This window comes from Panicum virgatum, chromosome 6N, assembly GCF_016808335.1.
Source record: "Panicum virgatum strain AP13 chromosome 6N, P.virgatum_v5, whole genome shotgun sequence".
Taxonomy (NCBI): Eukaryota; Viridiplantae; Streptophyta; class Magnoliopsida; order Poales; family Poaceae; genus Panicum; species Panicum virgatum.
This window is the reverse complement of record NC_053150.1, coordinates 40433480-40449464: the sequence shown is the minus strand read 5'-3', so window position 1 is coordinate 40449464 and position 15985 is coordinate 40433480. Positions and strand designations below refer to the sequence as shown.

The following is a 15985-nucleotide window of genomic DNA, read 5'->3' as shown; positions in this document are numbered from 1 at the left end:
AAAGTGAGCTTCCTCCTGGGTGATCGGGCAAGAGTTGCCCGTGTGTCCAGTTTCTCCAAAAGTCTCGTATGTCATGAGAGAATCCATAACCTGGTTGGCCTCCTGATGCGGAGACTCCAGTTTCTTCATGAGAAGGTCCATCTTGGCAGCAAGCATATCGACACTGTCGATATGATGAATTCCCTTGCGGGGCTGTTGCTGCCTTTCACCTTTCCAACTCTGGTTGGAAGCAATCTTCTCTATCAGCACTTTTGCTGCGTTGACGCTGAGCGAAAGGAATGAGCCACCGATGCTGCATCAATGTGGTTCTGGGCTGGCATGTTCAGGCCATGGAAGAAACTCCGAATGATCAGCCATTCTTCCATGTCGTGGTGGGGACATGCTGCAATGTACTCCTGGAATCTCTCCCAAGCTTATGGATTGGCTTCATCTGGCAGCTGCTGAAATCCAGAGATTTTGCTCCGGAGGGCATTGGTTTTGCCCACCGGGAAGTATTTCGTCAGGAATGCATTGGAGCAGGCATCCCATGTGGTGAAGTCTACTTTGTTGGTGTAGAACCACGTCTTGGCCTTGCTTAGCAAGGAGAATGGGAATAGCCGAAGACGGACATTATCCATCGTGGTATCTCTGGGGTTGATAGTACTGCGTACTTCCAGGAAATTCTAGAGGTGAGCGTTGGCATCTTCTGATGCCTTTCCATAGAATGGACTCGCTTGAATCTTGTTCACCAGTCCCGATTTGAGCCCAAAACCATCGTTGCCTTGGTCATTCCAGTAAGGATGTGGCTGCTGGACGGGGCCGAGTACTGCCTGAGAGTCTTGGCCATAGGTGGTGCTGAGACGATAAACGAGGGTTCCAAGTGGGTTTCTTCTAGGGTGGGACGACACGACGTCTCACAATTTGCCCAATTCTCTAAGGATTCAGATCGAAGTTGGATGGTAGACCAAAACCGGTCATGCACTGCTGTAAGGATCACCGGGGTGTCCGACCCTAGAGGGGGAGGGGGTGAATAGGGTCGATAATCGCTTCTTAACCTAGGGCTCAAACTACTTGCATAAGATAAACCTAACACGTCCTATATAAGCTAGTTATGACTAAGGTTTATCTTTGCTACTCTCTACTTACCCCAAAATACTTGCAACCTATAGCCAATCCTAAACAAACTAACTAGGAAAGTAAAGGCACGCAAGATAAAGTAAATGTGGAAACATAATATGGTAAGTAAAGAGGTAAGTGCAAGAGGGATGCAAACTCCCGAGTAGACACGGTCATGTAACGTGATTCGACACAAATGCCTACGTCCACGGGACACCGAGGCTCTTCCGATCACCGTCTTGCACTACGCCACCAAGGCGATGCCGGCAAGCAAAGGCAAGTGCCCACAAGACACCGAGCCTCGTGCACCGCCACCGTCTCTCTCGGTCACCCAGCCGAAATCTACTACGGAGCTTCTCCACCAAGGAGGGGACTCCTCTTCCCCCGCACAAAGTGTCGTTTCCACTCCACACCAAGTCGGAGGGTCACACGACGGATCACAAGGATTGCTTGCTGCAGCAAGACTTCTCTCAAGGGAGCTCTCGCAAGAACTAATCTCTATTACATGCACTAAGCACTCTCACAAGTGTGGTTAAGCTTATATAGTGTACAATGAAGTTCTAAGGTGGTTGGAGATGATGTTTGGCTCTTGTATACTTCCTTGGTCTCCAGCACTCTCAAATGAGCCGTGGGGTGGCATATATATAGCCCACACACCCCCAAACTAGCCGTTGGAAAAAGACTGACAAAAAGCGTTATCACCGGTTAAACCGATGCTCCCATTTTTGTCATCACCGGTTTAACCGGTGAGTGCATTTTCCAACTAGCCGTTATACTTCAACGGCTACCTCAATCGACTGACGTAATCAACCGATGCAGCGTCGGTTTAACTGGTGAGTGTAGTTGCTGAAAAACTAACTCTCTGGACAACTGCACCGACGTTCACCAATATCTAGCATCGGTTCATCCGGTGTATAGATTTTGCCTCTGCTGCTGAGTGCATTGCACCGACGTATTCAACTTTCCTGGCGTCGGTTCAACCGGTGTTACCAAAACTCCCAGACGTGCTCCGTAGGGACAGCCCTTCGGGCCTAGCTACGCCTATCTTCTCTTTGTTATCACTTGAACCTAAAAGCCTGAGAATGGTCATCTTAATAATCATATTAGTCCAAGTGTTGTGTTGTCTATATCAATCACCAAAACATTATATTGCAATATGGCATGAGAGGCCATTTTTGCTACAACTGCTCTGCATCGAATAAACGAGAGAGAGAGCAATGGTAAGCCCGCCAAAACTAGCGGTGATAAAACAGTAAAGTTTGTCACTCAATTATACGGTAACTTTAGCCAATTGCTTCCCCGACAACGGCGCCAGAAATGCTTGTTGCTGTCTCTTATGCTCAATCTGAATAGGTATTCTGCTAGTGCACAGAGTCACCAGTCTAGCACTTCACCACGGAGTATTTCGGGGTATCGTGAAATCCTCAGTGAAGCACTATGGTAAAGTGTATCGTAAATTGTAGTGGCAACCTTTACTGAATCTATCAACTGACTAATCCAGCAAGGGTAAGCCAGATAACGGGTAAGGATAAATGGCCAGTCTATGACCGTTTGACACACAGGAGATTCTATACCATAGAGAGGTAGCAGCTGAGAGGAAAACGAGCGAGAAAGGACTCCTAAAACACTTTTAAACTACTGAGCTAGCCTCACTAGAACTACTCTAAGCTTCTACCTTGATGTCGGAACCAAGAGCTTACTTCGGCGGCCTAAGAGAAGGGCTCAGACAGGGATGAGAAGGGAGCCCGACGTCCTTCAGCAACTACTGCTATGAAAACACCCGAACGTGGTGGACTACGAGGGACGCACAAGGCTGTCACCACTTGCCGCCTACCACTGCGGTGCCGTGGGGTGGAACACTCTTCCTAGCTAGTACTGAGTCAGACACCACGTCTGCTCTCGAAACTAGGATTTCTCTTGAGGCCTTCAAGAAAAATCCCCCTCAACCTAGTGAACTAACTTGAGTTACACAAGTACGGGTGAGAAAACCCGTAAGACTAGCTCCGACAAGACAAGAAAGAGAACTTAAACTGAACTAGAGGTAAACTACTCCCACAGACAAGTACTAGTACTTGGGTAGATAAATAACTTGCAGAAAGTAAAGCTGAATCAAGTAGATAAAGAGGTTTACTTATATTAAAATAGTCAAAGGAAAAGATACAAGAGTTTATACCGAGTTCCGATGACGACTCCAGATCTCCGAGACAAGCTCGACTCGACTCTAACTCCCAACTACTAACCTACTCTTGACTTGAGAAGAGAGAATTGCTCCTTTGAGTGTGTGTTTACAAGTGAGGGTGAGGGTGCTATTTATAGGCTTCCAAGGTCGGTAGAAGGCTGATAATTTAGGTAGCGCCTGTCAGACCCGGGGCAGCGGGACTGTTTATTGGCATAGAATGTTCTAGAGTAAGGGATAGCTCATGGATGTACCTTACCTCTTTTGTAACTATTCGAATAGGCATAGAACTAGCTGCAGTACAAAGGAAACTACCCGATTATGTTGTAGTAGGATTCCAACTGTACTCGGCTAGGACTTTCCATGTAACCCTGTCCTCCCGGATATATAAGGGCGGGCAGGGACCCCCTCCAAACAATCATCAACACCTAAGGCAATACAAACCACACAGGACGTAGGGTATTACGCAAACTCGCGGTCTGAACCTGTCTAAATCTTTGTGTTCCTTATACCATCGAGTTCTAGAGCAGTCGATCCCTACTTACAAACCCTACTACTAAGGGTATCCCTGAGCAGGCTTGGCGGTAAACACCGACAGCTGGCGCGCCAGGTAGGGGATTCGGCGAGTTCACCAACGAATTCGATGGCCGGATCAAGCGATGCCAACAACGTGCCAGAAGGCACAACCCTCGTTTTCGGTTCTTGGGCATGTACGGCTGACGGAACGGGAGGCTTCTCCAGCCACCTTGTCGTGCCTAACTCGCCTAAATCGAAATTCCGCTCCCAACTCGCCAACATCCGCGAGTCTGCAGATCTCGACGAGAAGAGTTTCACCCGAACTCGACTCGGACAACATGGGAAACGTGACAACTCAAAACCGAACTCTTAGTTTTGTCGAGTTCGACACAAATTCTGATTATGAAAAGCCTCACTTTTTCAAAACTCTTGGAAAATACCTGGCTCATCTCAAGACAATCAAACGCCCTAAGATCAAAAACTCAGAACTACTCGCCGGAGTAGATCAAGTTTCACGGTCAATCAAGGGCTGCATCAAACTTGCAGAAACTGCTCTCGGCCCATCTATGTCGTGGAAGATCCCCAAAGCGTTAAACCCACCACAAAAAAGGATGGGTGATATGCTCTCTGGGATCGATCGGGTGAATTCAAAGCTTGCCGACTACATTAAGATGGCTGAAAGCACTCTGCAAAACAAAGAGCAGAAAGCGGGAGGAGGAATCTGTGGGGGAGCTGGTGAGACAAACCCCCGGCTTGTTCGGATGGGACCGTCTATCTCCAGGATACCTCAGAGCCCTACACCGAAAGCTGCTCACACTCGGACTCCGAAACCAGTCGAGTCCAAATTCGATCAGGACATTGATCGCTTCATGAACGGTCTCGAGAACTTTGAACCATTCGACGATCTTGAAGAATGGTCAGACAACATCGAGCTATTCATGGACGCTATGGGTAGCCCACCCAAACACGCCGACGCTCTTTGGGAACTGGCCAAGCTTAAAAATGTAAAAGCTAAGGCTCCAGAACAATCCAGCGACTCAATCTATGACAAACCCTGGATTAAGGAGCCTGAGGGGCTAACTCCTACTCTATCATGGCTACACTGGATGAATGGAAACGCCCTCCATGTAGAGATGGGCATCCCGCTTCTCGTCGTCCAAAGCATACATACTCTAAAATCGGTGGGCTAACCGACTCCGAATCCGAGTACTCTTCTGATCCAGAGAAAAAGCTGGATGATCTAATCCAGTACAGTAGACTCGGCTAAGAATCTCAAGCCCGATCAGGACTCCCTTCCTAACTTGATTATATATGCAATGCCGCAGGGACGGACAGTGCATCTCAAGAAGGCACAAGATCCCAATGCTTCTGCCTCACAGCTAGCGGACCTGCCCTACCAACAGAGTACTCCTTTAGACCCATCTTCAAGCAAACAAGACCAAAAAGTTCAAGACTTCTACCGTGAAATCCTCATGGTTCGTATCTCCAAAGAACCTGAGGGCGATCCCATGGAGTGTCTCAACCTTGATGACTACAATTCCGAAGATTTCGATGAGTACCTTTCCGATAACATGAAAACTACTCCCCCCCCCCACAATCATTGAAGCTCAAGCTGCTACCAAGGAGGATCTACCTGCTCCTCCCCCTCCTCCAGCAGTGACCGTCACCGTACAATTGGACGAGCAGCATCCAGCAGAAGACCTCTACGAACGTCGTCGCCGGCTCAACCAGAAGAGGGCGTTCAGGCATCAGCGCCTCGCTAACACCCTACAAGAACAACAAGGCGACAACTATGACTACTCCAACTGCGACCTCCGCAGTGTGATCAATGTTGGGCGCGATGCGCGCAACATCATCATCTCAAGGAGAAAGGAACGGGAGGAAGTCGAGACATATAGCCCTTCTTCCAACTACCACATCCCGTCAAAGGCTTCCGCATCCTTCAAGAAGCACAAGCCGGCAACCATCAGCACCCGTCCTCAGGGTAAACTACGCACCCAGCATCAAGGTGAATCGTCTCAGAGCGGAAACAGGATCAACAAAGTATTGCTACACAAGTGCTTTATCCACCCAAAGAGCTCTCACACGATCTTCCAGTGTGACTCACTCCGCAAGGCCCTTGGGGCACCTCTCCTGAAGGAGACCCTACCAATAATCAAGTCGACCTCTACATCGACTAGTTCTACCTCGAATTTAGTCAACCATCATATTGACTAAGTTCTTTCTTGGAATAAAGTTTTATTCAGTCATGTAAACCATTGCTCACGTCCAACGAGCAAGGGGTAGGTCTTAAGAGTCAGAGTCTGTCACTTTACAGTTATCGTAATTTCGAGAAATCCAAATAAAGTTGATTTCTCATATATCGACTACTTGACTCTCGCTCATACAACCAATACCCCATCTCGAAAGCCTTGCTCAGCTTTAGAGCAGCTATCGAGTAGTTTTTAAGGTTCATACTCGAGTGCTTTTTGGGCATTTACGTCTTGGGCAACCCGACGGGGTTCGTACCTAACAGTTCTGTCCTAAAAGACACTCTAGTCCTCCAGAAGGACAACCTACTTGCCCTGCTCGAGTAGGTTTTGGATACTCTTTCGACACATTCATCTTGGGCAACCCGACGGGGTTAGTACCTAACAGACTTGCCCTAAGAGTTACTCCAGTCCTTGATTAAAAGGACACCTTACTCGCCTTGCTCGAGTAAGTTTTGGATATCCCTTCGACATTTACGTCTTGGGCAACCCGACGGGGTTCGTACCTAACAGTTCTGTCTTACGGATTACTCCAGTCCTTGGTATGACACCCTACTCGAGACCGGTCTGGCCGGTCCAGGCTGCTGACAGTAGGGTTAAGTGCTAAAAATTGAAGAAAAGTCTATTCACCCTCCATCTATGCTACGACATCGTGTGATCAAGGTCCTTTCAATATTAAAATTGTAGAGAATGAAGCGATCTAAAACTTGTAGATTATAACTTTTTCATTTAAGATTATTTATGGTAAAAAAATTATTATAACTTCTCTAATCACTATATTTATATAGTATCTCATATAACTCAAGTCATGCTTTGAGGTTTCAACAATCGCAACCTTCATATACACTGAAATAAAATTGACATTTTTTTTACTTCTATAGTTCACAATAACCATAGCGTAGAAGTTTCACTTTTTTATTTGTTTTGCTATACGGAAAGATTTAAATAATTTTTTGGATAAAATAGAAAATATTTTTAGGGGTGGATGGTGACGTCACCCGCACCTAGAATGAATTTTTTGGGGCGGATGGTGGCGTCATCCGCCCACTACAAATCAATTTAGAGTTAATATAAAAAAATAGCATATTCCATAGAGTCACAAGTCACTGTGTATTGTGGTGGTAAAGAAGGTGCCCAAAAAACTTGAGGTAGGCAGTTCGATTCTCAAGTAATGTTGATGCAAATGTGCATATTTCGTCAAAAAAATTATAGCTCGATACTATAGGCTAGTTGCGGCTGGTTAGCTGGAATTTTTTTCTTTTTATTTTGATGTTTTGTTTTTTGGATTTTTTTTATTTTCTGGATATAAAATTGTAGGAGCAGACCATGACAAGTTTTGTTTTTTGGATTTATTTTTATTTTCTGGATATAAAATTGTAGGGGCGGATCATGACATGATCCACGATCGTCTTCAGGCGTGGATGCGTTACCCACCCATAAAAGCAGTACTTTTAGCTGCTAAAAATATATTTTTATTTGCTCCTAAAAATCTTTTCTGTAGTAGCGGAATATTACAAATTTCTAAAAGAAATGAAGCATGGTTTGAGATATTTTAATTGTTATGAAAATGTATAAAATGGCCAAATCTTCTCCGGTTCTATCCAGCTCGGTTTTGTGATTGTACGGAAGTTTTTATTAATATACATTGTGAAATATGAATATCACAAAATCAGTAAAATATTTTTTTTTACTCTATCAGTAGAATATTGTTCGATAAGCAGCAATGCAATACCGCGGATTCAAGCGTAAGATTGGAGCAAAATGGAGCACGTGGGAGTGGCGAGGTCAACAAGGTGTGGGACCCACCTCAGGTGGGATCGTAGGCGGCCGATCTTGAGTCCCGAGAACAGCAAATGGGTTGCTGAAAACTTGCTCGTCCGGTCGGTGCCGATAGAATATATCCATCTAGGGATATAAACGGATCCAATACGGATAGATAATACTAATATCGTATTTTTTTATATATTTTTATTAGAATACAAAGCCAGATATAAATAGTATTAATTTTTACTGAATAAAATTGTAATGGATATCGAAATCATAAAATTGTAACTTTTAGTATCTGGATACGGATCGGTTACGGATGTTGAATATCCGAAATCGGATACGAACAGATAAAAACTCTTCCAAACCAGATCAAATTCGAATACGGTTGGAAGATATGGTATCATTTACATCCCTATGTTTCACCCCGAACTAGTCTTCCCTACTACTCTGTATTGCCACATTTAAAACATAGAAGAATTGATTTGCCTCAGTCCATCATCCAGTTAGTTAATCAGCGCATTTCAAAACTGGGAAAGCTTCAAGAATACCGAAGCAAGTGGCAATTAGATCAACGCTAAACATTACTCCCTCCGTCATGAAATATAGGTCATCTTGGAGTTTTTAGGACAGATTATGGTTGTGTAGAAAAGACTCTCCTACCCCTAATTATTATGCATTAAAACTCTATTTGTGTCATTAAATATGTGCTAATTAAAATAGCATGTCATTTCCTCATGCACTTCTCCCACATACACCTCCTTCTGCATGGTTGCATGCATATTTTTCTATTGAGAAAGACCCGAAAATGATACACAATTAAGATGGTTGTGTTCGCTTTCAACCTAGAATGACTTATATTTGAGGACAAATTTTAAATCTTAGAATGCCCTACAATTCAAGACGGAGGGAGTATATAGGTATACTAAAAAGTATTTGGTAGTATAAGCTTATCCAATCATCATCCGTGTCTTCCCTCCAATCATGTAAAAGCCGCCCTAGCCAGTAAGTAACCAATGTCAACCGTTTCCCTTGCATTTATTCTGAACCGTTTCCCTAACCTCCAAAAGTCCATCCCTTCCTTCCCGCAATCTCCCACCTCCCATCATCTCCCTCCCCGGCCGCCAGCTTCAGCCACACTCCTCCAACCGGCCGCATGACGTGACGAGCCGCCTCACTACACTCGTGCCCTGTCAGCTATAAATACTATCTCGTGTTCATGTCCAATCTTGCATCCAACACGCAGTTGATCTGGACTGGCAGCGCACAGCAATGTTGAGGCGCCTCTTGCTTGCTGCAGTGCTGGCGCTAGCGCTAGCACTGGCTCCGGCGCGGGGCATCCCGTTCACGGAGGAGGACCTGGCGTCAGAGGAGAGCCTGCGCGGCCTGTACGGTCGCTGGCAGAGACACTACATGGTGGCACGGGCAGGTCTCAAGGAAGACGATAACGCCCGCCGGTTCAACGTGTTCAAGGAGAACGTGCGGTACATCCACGAGGCGAACAAGAAGGACCGGCCGTTCAGGCTTGCCCTGAACAAGTTCGCCGACACGGCAACCGAAGAGTTCCGGCGGACGTACGCTGGCTCCAGGGTGCGACACTACCGTGCCCTCAGCGGAGGCCGCCGCGCCGGGGGGAGCTTCATGTACGCTGACGCCGGCAACCTGGCGGCGGCGGTGGACTGGCGTCAGCGGGGCGCGGTCACCGGCATCAAGGACCAGGGCCAATGCGGTAAACACGTTGCTTTGCCTTGCCTGTGTCGAGTCTGTCGACCAGCACTTGTCTGAAAGAGCACGCTGCTGTACTCGTCGAAGGGAGCTGCTGGGCGTTCTCGACGGTCGCGGCGGTGGAGGGCATCAACAAGATCAGGACAGGGAAGCTGGTGTCGCTGTCGGAGCAGGAGCTCGTGGACTGTGACGACGGCGACAACCAAGGATGCAACGGCGGGCTGATGGACTATGCGTTCCAGTACATCATCACGAACGGAGGGATCACTACCGAGTCCAACTACCCCTATCTTGCCGAGCAGAGGGGGTGTAAAAGGGAAAAGGTACTGTTAAAGCTGCAAATTTATTGAAGCACGCAGAAGTCCCATAAAAACCGATATACATTATGTAGTTCACTACTGATCAGCCCCAAAATTAATATGATTTAACAAACTCTTAGCTCATGCATAACACAAAATTGCAAAATAATTTGAATCGATTTTTGATCACATTGTAGCAGGATTAACTCCAGATTTGCACGTCAAAGCTCTAAATTTTTACAATAGTAATACCCTTAAAATTAAAATTTTCGTTTTATTTCTTATATATATGGTGTTACAAAAAATTTAGATATTTAGGACAATTATCCAATTGAAAGTAAAATGTAGATGTTGTTTTTTGGGACTACAGAATTTTAAACAGAATACTATGACGGACTCATAAACCGTAATAACCATAGTGCTTGAAGATGCACCCACCGGATACATTTGAACGTTACGTACTTACGTTGCAGGAACGCTCCCATGACGTGACAATAGATGGCTACGAGGATGTCCCTGCTAACAATGAAGATGCTTTACAGAAAGCCGTTGCAAACCAGCCAGTGGCTGTTGCAATCGACGCTGGCGGCCAAGATTTCCAGTTCTACTCAGAGGTAATTTGACAAAATGCAATATCAAACGCACAAATTTTGTTCAATCTTTAAAAGCACACTGAGAAAAGTGCAAAAGTTTCCTTGTTTTAGGACGTGTTTAGTTCTCAAAATATTTTGGGCAAAAAATTTTGGAAACTTTTACAACACTAATTAGGAGTATTAAGCATAGACTAATTATAAAACTCATTACATGGATGGACGGACAATCGCGAGACGAATCTATTAAGCCTAATTAATCCATCATTAAAGGTTATTTACTATAGCACGACATTATCTAATCATTACATAATTAGGTTCATTATATTCGTCTCGCGATTTCACCCGGGGGGTTATGGAATGAGTTTTGTTAGTTATCCACATTTAATACTTCTAATTAGTGGACAAACGTTTAAGATTACTGTAGCATATGAAAATTTTTGGAAACTAAGCAGGGCCTTAGTGCCACATTTGAGCAGCCATAGAGCACAAGGATGGTACTGAAAAATTGTCAGTTTATTATAATGAATTGATGGAATACTGTGTGAAAGATGATGGGCTTGGATAAATTTGTGCAATATATAATCTAAAATACCAACCCCAATCGCGCGTATTTGCTTGAAGAAACAGTAATCCCAGTTTAGTGAGAATTTCACCCTCATTGCTGGTTGCTGATCTTATTGCTCAATGGCAGGGTGTCTTCACTGGAAGTTGTGGCACGGACCTTGACCATGGAGTTGCCGCTGTTGGGTATGGTACAACTCGAGATGGCACTAAATATTGGATCGTGAAGAACTCATGGGGCGAGGACTGGGGTGAGAGGGGCTACATCAGAATGCAACGTGGGGTGTCAGACTCCAATGGGCTGTGTGGCATCGCCATGCAGCCATCTTACCCGACTAAGTCTGCATAGTGCTATCATAGAAGGAAATCTCAAAGATAAGATTTAGATGGACGGGCATGCATACTTTCAAGCAACATGTTACCCAAGATATTGGACAAAATAAATATAATCACAGAAGTTAGACAAGTTGCTTGAAAGGAATTACAAAGTGTTTTTCAAACTTTCTGCTCCTAGAATACAAGAAACATTAACATTTCAAAGAAAAAAGATGGAAAAAGCATACTCTCAGTCTTAGATCGAGATGGTCACCAATATTAGCGTAATACCCTAGCAGATTCTGTGTTCGGGTGGATTGTCTTGCCGCATATGGTATATTGGGTTTTTGGAGTGGTCCATACCTACCTTATATAGTCCGAACTTAGGGCTATAAGCTAGTTGGATCTAACTCCTAGGTCCTATTTGTTTCCGATTATAATCGGCTTACCGATAGAAATAAGCGATAATCTCACCAAACACCTCGCTTATTTTCGCTTCTGTGGTAATCCGCTTCAGAGATTTGAACTACGAGAAGCGAGAAAATCTTCGCATCTCTCAGTCACGCTTTAGATTATAAGCTAAGCAAAAACAAACAGAGCCCTAGTCAGGAACAAGGCACAAGATCCAATCTGACTACAACAAAACTATTTCCTATATGCCGACTAAAATCTATCTCTAATGTCCGTGATGCATGTTTACACACTACTAGAAAACAAACATTAGGTCCACCCCAAAAGTACCGGTATGAAGATGAACTGGTACCTAAGGCTCTCCATAGGTATCGGGTGGTAACTTTTACATTAGTATCGGGTGGTACCACCAACCAGTACATATAGACGAGCCTTAGGTACCTTAGGCTCATCCATAGGTTACTTCAAAAAGAAATATCTTCTTCTCAATTAGAATTATTGCGTAGGTGAGATGGTAAAGGAGCAACGCGTGAGGCTAGAGGTCGCGGGCAAATCCCAGCCAAAGGATATTTTGCGTGAATATTTTGATATCAGGTGGAATCTTGACCCGGTACAAAGGAGGCATTATGTACTAGTTATTTTATCCGGTAGCAAAGACTCGAGCCTTATGTACCGCTTTCGGGTACCGGTTCAAAAACAGGTACCAAATGGCACTTTCAACTGGTGCCTTAAGCAATTTTTCTAGTAGTGACCACTTCCTAGTGCTACATGTCAGCTATAAATTAAGGTTACTTTAGACTGTTTTTATTATAGATGGTAGAGCTGGGTAATTGTTTTTAGAAAAATCATACATCTAATAGCGATTATATCAATGATGATTATAGACTACACAATTATTAGAATTTATCTTTTTTTTAACGTGCCTCCTCAGGATTTTGGAGCCTCCGATTAGTAAGGATTAGATACGTACAGAAATTTCATGCATTTAAGCTCTTAATATATAACACCCCTATCATTTGTTCCAGACTGACACAGAGGTGCATATTGGATTGGCCAAGGTGGCCAACATTCCATACACCAAGTCTAGATTTTAGGCCAAAGGCGATGCATCTCACACTGACAAAAAGTTGCGCGTGAACAAGAGGGTGATGGCTAGAGGGATGAGGATCTTATCTCTGCCACAAAGTCGGCCGAAAGCTTCATAAGAATACAACTTTCCCATCAATTTCTCCCCTTTAATTCCAAAAGATTGATGATAACTAACAAAAGGGTCAATTTTACCACCACCTAGACTATGGACTGATCATGAACAATGGTAAAAGCTTATCTGCTTTTAGTTTATTCCAGCTTATTTTTTCATAAAATATTATTGAATCAGCCGAAATCAGCTGGCTTTTTCACTAGCCGAACACTGTAAAAAGATCGAGTGATACTATTTGGTTGGCAATGAGCATTGGCTTACTTCCTTCCGTCGTTTCTGGTGAGTTAATGGGAGATGGGCTTTGTAGCTAGTTCAGCTTGTCGCTGTGGATTTGGGCATTGGCCACTGGTCCGTAGTGGCTTATTAGAGCGTCTTTAGAGCATCTCTGGTAATAGCACTGAAATCAAACTCTACTTTTTTAGTAAGGAATCCCTCTATTTTTTAGGGTTAGTTTTTAACCCCAACTGCAGTAGAGGCCTCTAAATCTCATCCTCTTCTTTAAATCTAATGAGTGGGACTCATTTGTGAGTGATAGGAGGCTTCCTAGAGCCCCTCCAAGAATAGGGAGTGGAGGAAGGAATTTGGAGATCTCCCTAAAATCGGGACTTTAGTAGAGGGTCTGCTGTAGTATGATTTTTTTATTCCATCCTTCAAATTTAAGATGGGTGCCTATTTAATTATCAATATATCAGGTGCAAATCAATCTTTTCGTGCAATCGTACAAACTTCTAATCTTGGCTATAGGATCAACATTTAAGGGGGTGGCGCAAGAGGAGTAGGACGGGGGATTTGCAAAACTGCGATTAGAGACGAGTGGTTAAGTGTAAAATTACCCGATTCCCCCATGCCCTTGGATGTTGATCATGTGGTCCAGATTAAAAGTTTGCATGGTTGCATGATGAGGTTTGTTTGTACCTGATATGTTTCCTATTTAATTAGAGGGTCTGCTAAAGTTGCTTTTAATAGTGGAGTCAACCACCGTCACGTGAGAAATGTACATGTCACCTAAAATAGAATGGTAATAGAGAGACAACAAGTCCAATGAATTAACTATGGCATATTCTCTAAAGTATGCTATTTGTTATTCCCCTAAGGCATATATACATGAGTATGCTATAAGATATTCCCTCCGCTTCAAATTATACGTGACTATACTATCTTACTATTACTAATTGGATGCTCTTTTAAAGCCTCACGTAAAACCACCTAGGATCCTAGGTGACTTTAAAAAACCAGAGAAGTCCTATAATTCTCACAAAAATAAGAACACATCTGGCCATCCATCTAACTACTCTAATTGTAGTAGTCGATGGATCTATTATCTTTTCTAATAGATTATCCACACTAATAAAATAGATTAAAGTAACCTTCTAAACATGTATTTAAATTACCCACCTCTGCATTAAAAAAAATCTAAAGTAGCCATTTAACCTTCGTGTAAATTACCCACCTATGCCATTAAAACAATAATGCAAAACAACCCCTAAATTTGTATATAAATTATCTAATTATGTAATTATTAAAAGTTAAAGTAACCCCTAAATATGAATCTAAATTATATAATTATAATAAAATATTCAATACAAAATTCTAAATTACTATTTCTATTATTATTATATTATTTATATAAAAATAATACCCACGATAACGGTCACTGTGTATTCATGTACGAAGAAAGAGACAAAAACACTAAGTTCAATTAAATATATATGTCAAACACTCATGGAGGTGTGGTGTAAAATAAAATCTATTGCAAATACATTATGATAATTATGTATTTTATAGTATGTGTTATAATATTTAACATATGAAAGTGTGTGAGATAGATAATTATAGTTATTAGTTGTATGAATTATTTTAAATTAACTCTAATTACACTAGTTGATAGGTTAGTATGCTAAATCCTAAATATGTTACGTTTAGATATATAAAAAAACTATGTACCTAGAAGAGTAAAAAGATCTCTAATTTGAAATGGACGAAGTAGATACTATTTTTTTTGGCTTTACGACGCACATCTACGTGTACGTTTACTGATTGCCCCCCACTCCTCTCTCCCCCATGTAAGGATAGATTCGGATCGGATACGGATGAAATCGGATCCGAATGTCACCTTTTACCACATTTTAATCCAGATACAAATGCTAATGCGGATCTCATCGAATATGAATACAAAACGGATAGTTCGAATACGGATTCGAATCCGGATACCTTCTCGATTTGAAACATAAAGCTATCACGAGTATTAGTTTATTTTGTCAATAATTTTATAGTAGATCAAAATCATTATACAAGTAGGGAGTAAAGGATTAGAGATAGCTAATAAAAAAAGAATATAATTATCTATGTATAGCTTTTATATTAAATATATAATACTAATTTTAAAGGTGAAATAAATAAATATTTAAATACTTAATAATTAAGGTATATAAAAAGATTTTATCATAAAATAAATAATTAATTTGACTTGTATAAAATAATTTTAATCATGAAATAAATATATTAAATAGTTAAAGTTAATTTTTATATCATTACTAATTTTAATAAATATAGTATTAGTTATCTAGCTTTCTAAATAATTTAAATAGTGTATATCATTAAGTAATTAGGTATAAAGATAAGTTTAAGATTGTCTCACTAGTCACTTTTTCTTTGCGGATACGGACGGATATGGATGTGATCGGATATTCCTCGAATACGAATATGGAATCAGATAGAGAAAAGTTTTCAAAGTCGGATTCGGGTGCATCCATATGACATCCATATTAAAATTGAATACGGATACATATATCTATATTTATATTTTAAGCGGATACGAATACAGATAATTCGAATGTTCAGCCATCCGGATCCATCCCCATGTGCCCTCACGTAGAGCAAGAACTAGATGATTCACGTTCACTGCCACAATCGCTTGCCACAGTCGTAGGAGTAAGCAGCCCGGATTCGAATCCCGTCGAAAGCACTTTGTCCGAAGTGAGGCCGGGAGGCAACCCGGTGCCTAGCGTCCAATGAGTCAATGACGCAAGAGGCTACTATAGCCTCTGGCCCCTCATAGTTAGCAATTGGACCGGAGTCAT

At 42.5% G+C, this 15985-nt stretch overlaps 1 protein-coding gene and 1 non-coding gene across 3 annotated transcripts; both read left to right on the top strand.

Annotated features, from left to right (window-relative positions):
* Positions 1-363: 363 nt before the first annotated feature.
* LOC120680387 lies at positions 364-470 on the top strand. Its single transcript, XR_005677653.1, has one exon. It is a non-coding gene; the product is annotated as a small nucleolar RNA R71 (small nucleolar RNA).
* Positions 471-7612: 7142 nt separating this feature from the next.
* Positions 7613-11327, top strand: LOC120679217 (vignain-like). Of its 2 annotated transcripts, XM_039960756.1 has the most exons (5): positions 7613-7650; positions 9081-9529; positions 9613-9848; positions 10298-10438; positions 11109-11327. In XM_039960756.1, exons 1-5 carry the CDS (start codon positions 7613-7615, stop codon positions 11325-11327), a joined length of 1083 nt encoding a protein of 360 aa, XP_039816690.1. The 2 variants fall into 2 exon arrangements, with proteins under 2 accessions (XP_039816690.1, XP_039816691.1); XM_039960757.1 differs by lacking the exon at positions 7613-7650 and having other exon boundaries at positions 9073-9529.
* The last annotated feature ends 4658 nt before the right edge of the window (positions 11328-15985 follow it).

Coding starts and splice junctions, on each gene's coding strand:
- LOC120679217 (XM_039960756.1), top strand. CDS start 7,613: ATGGCCAAATCTTCTCCGGTTCTATCCAGCTCGGTTTT. Junction 7,651..9,080: donor GTTCTATCCAGCTCGGTTTT/GTGATTGTACGG, acceptor AGCAATGTTGAG/GCGCCTCTTGCTTGCTGCAG. Junction 9,849..10,297: donor GGGGGTGTAAAAGGGAAAAG/GTACTGTTAAAG, acceptor CTTACGTTGCAG/GAACGCTCCCATGACGTGAC.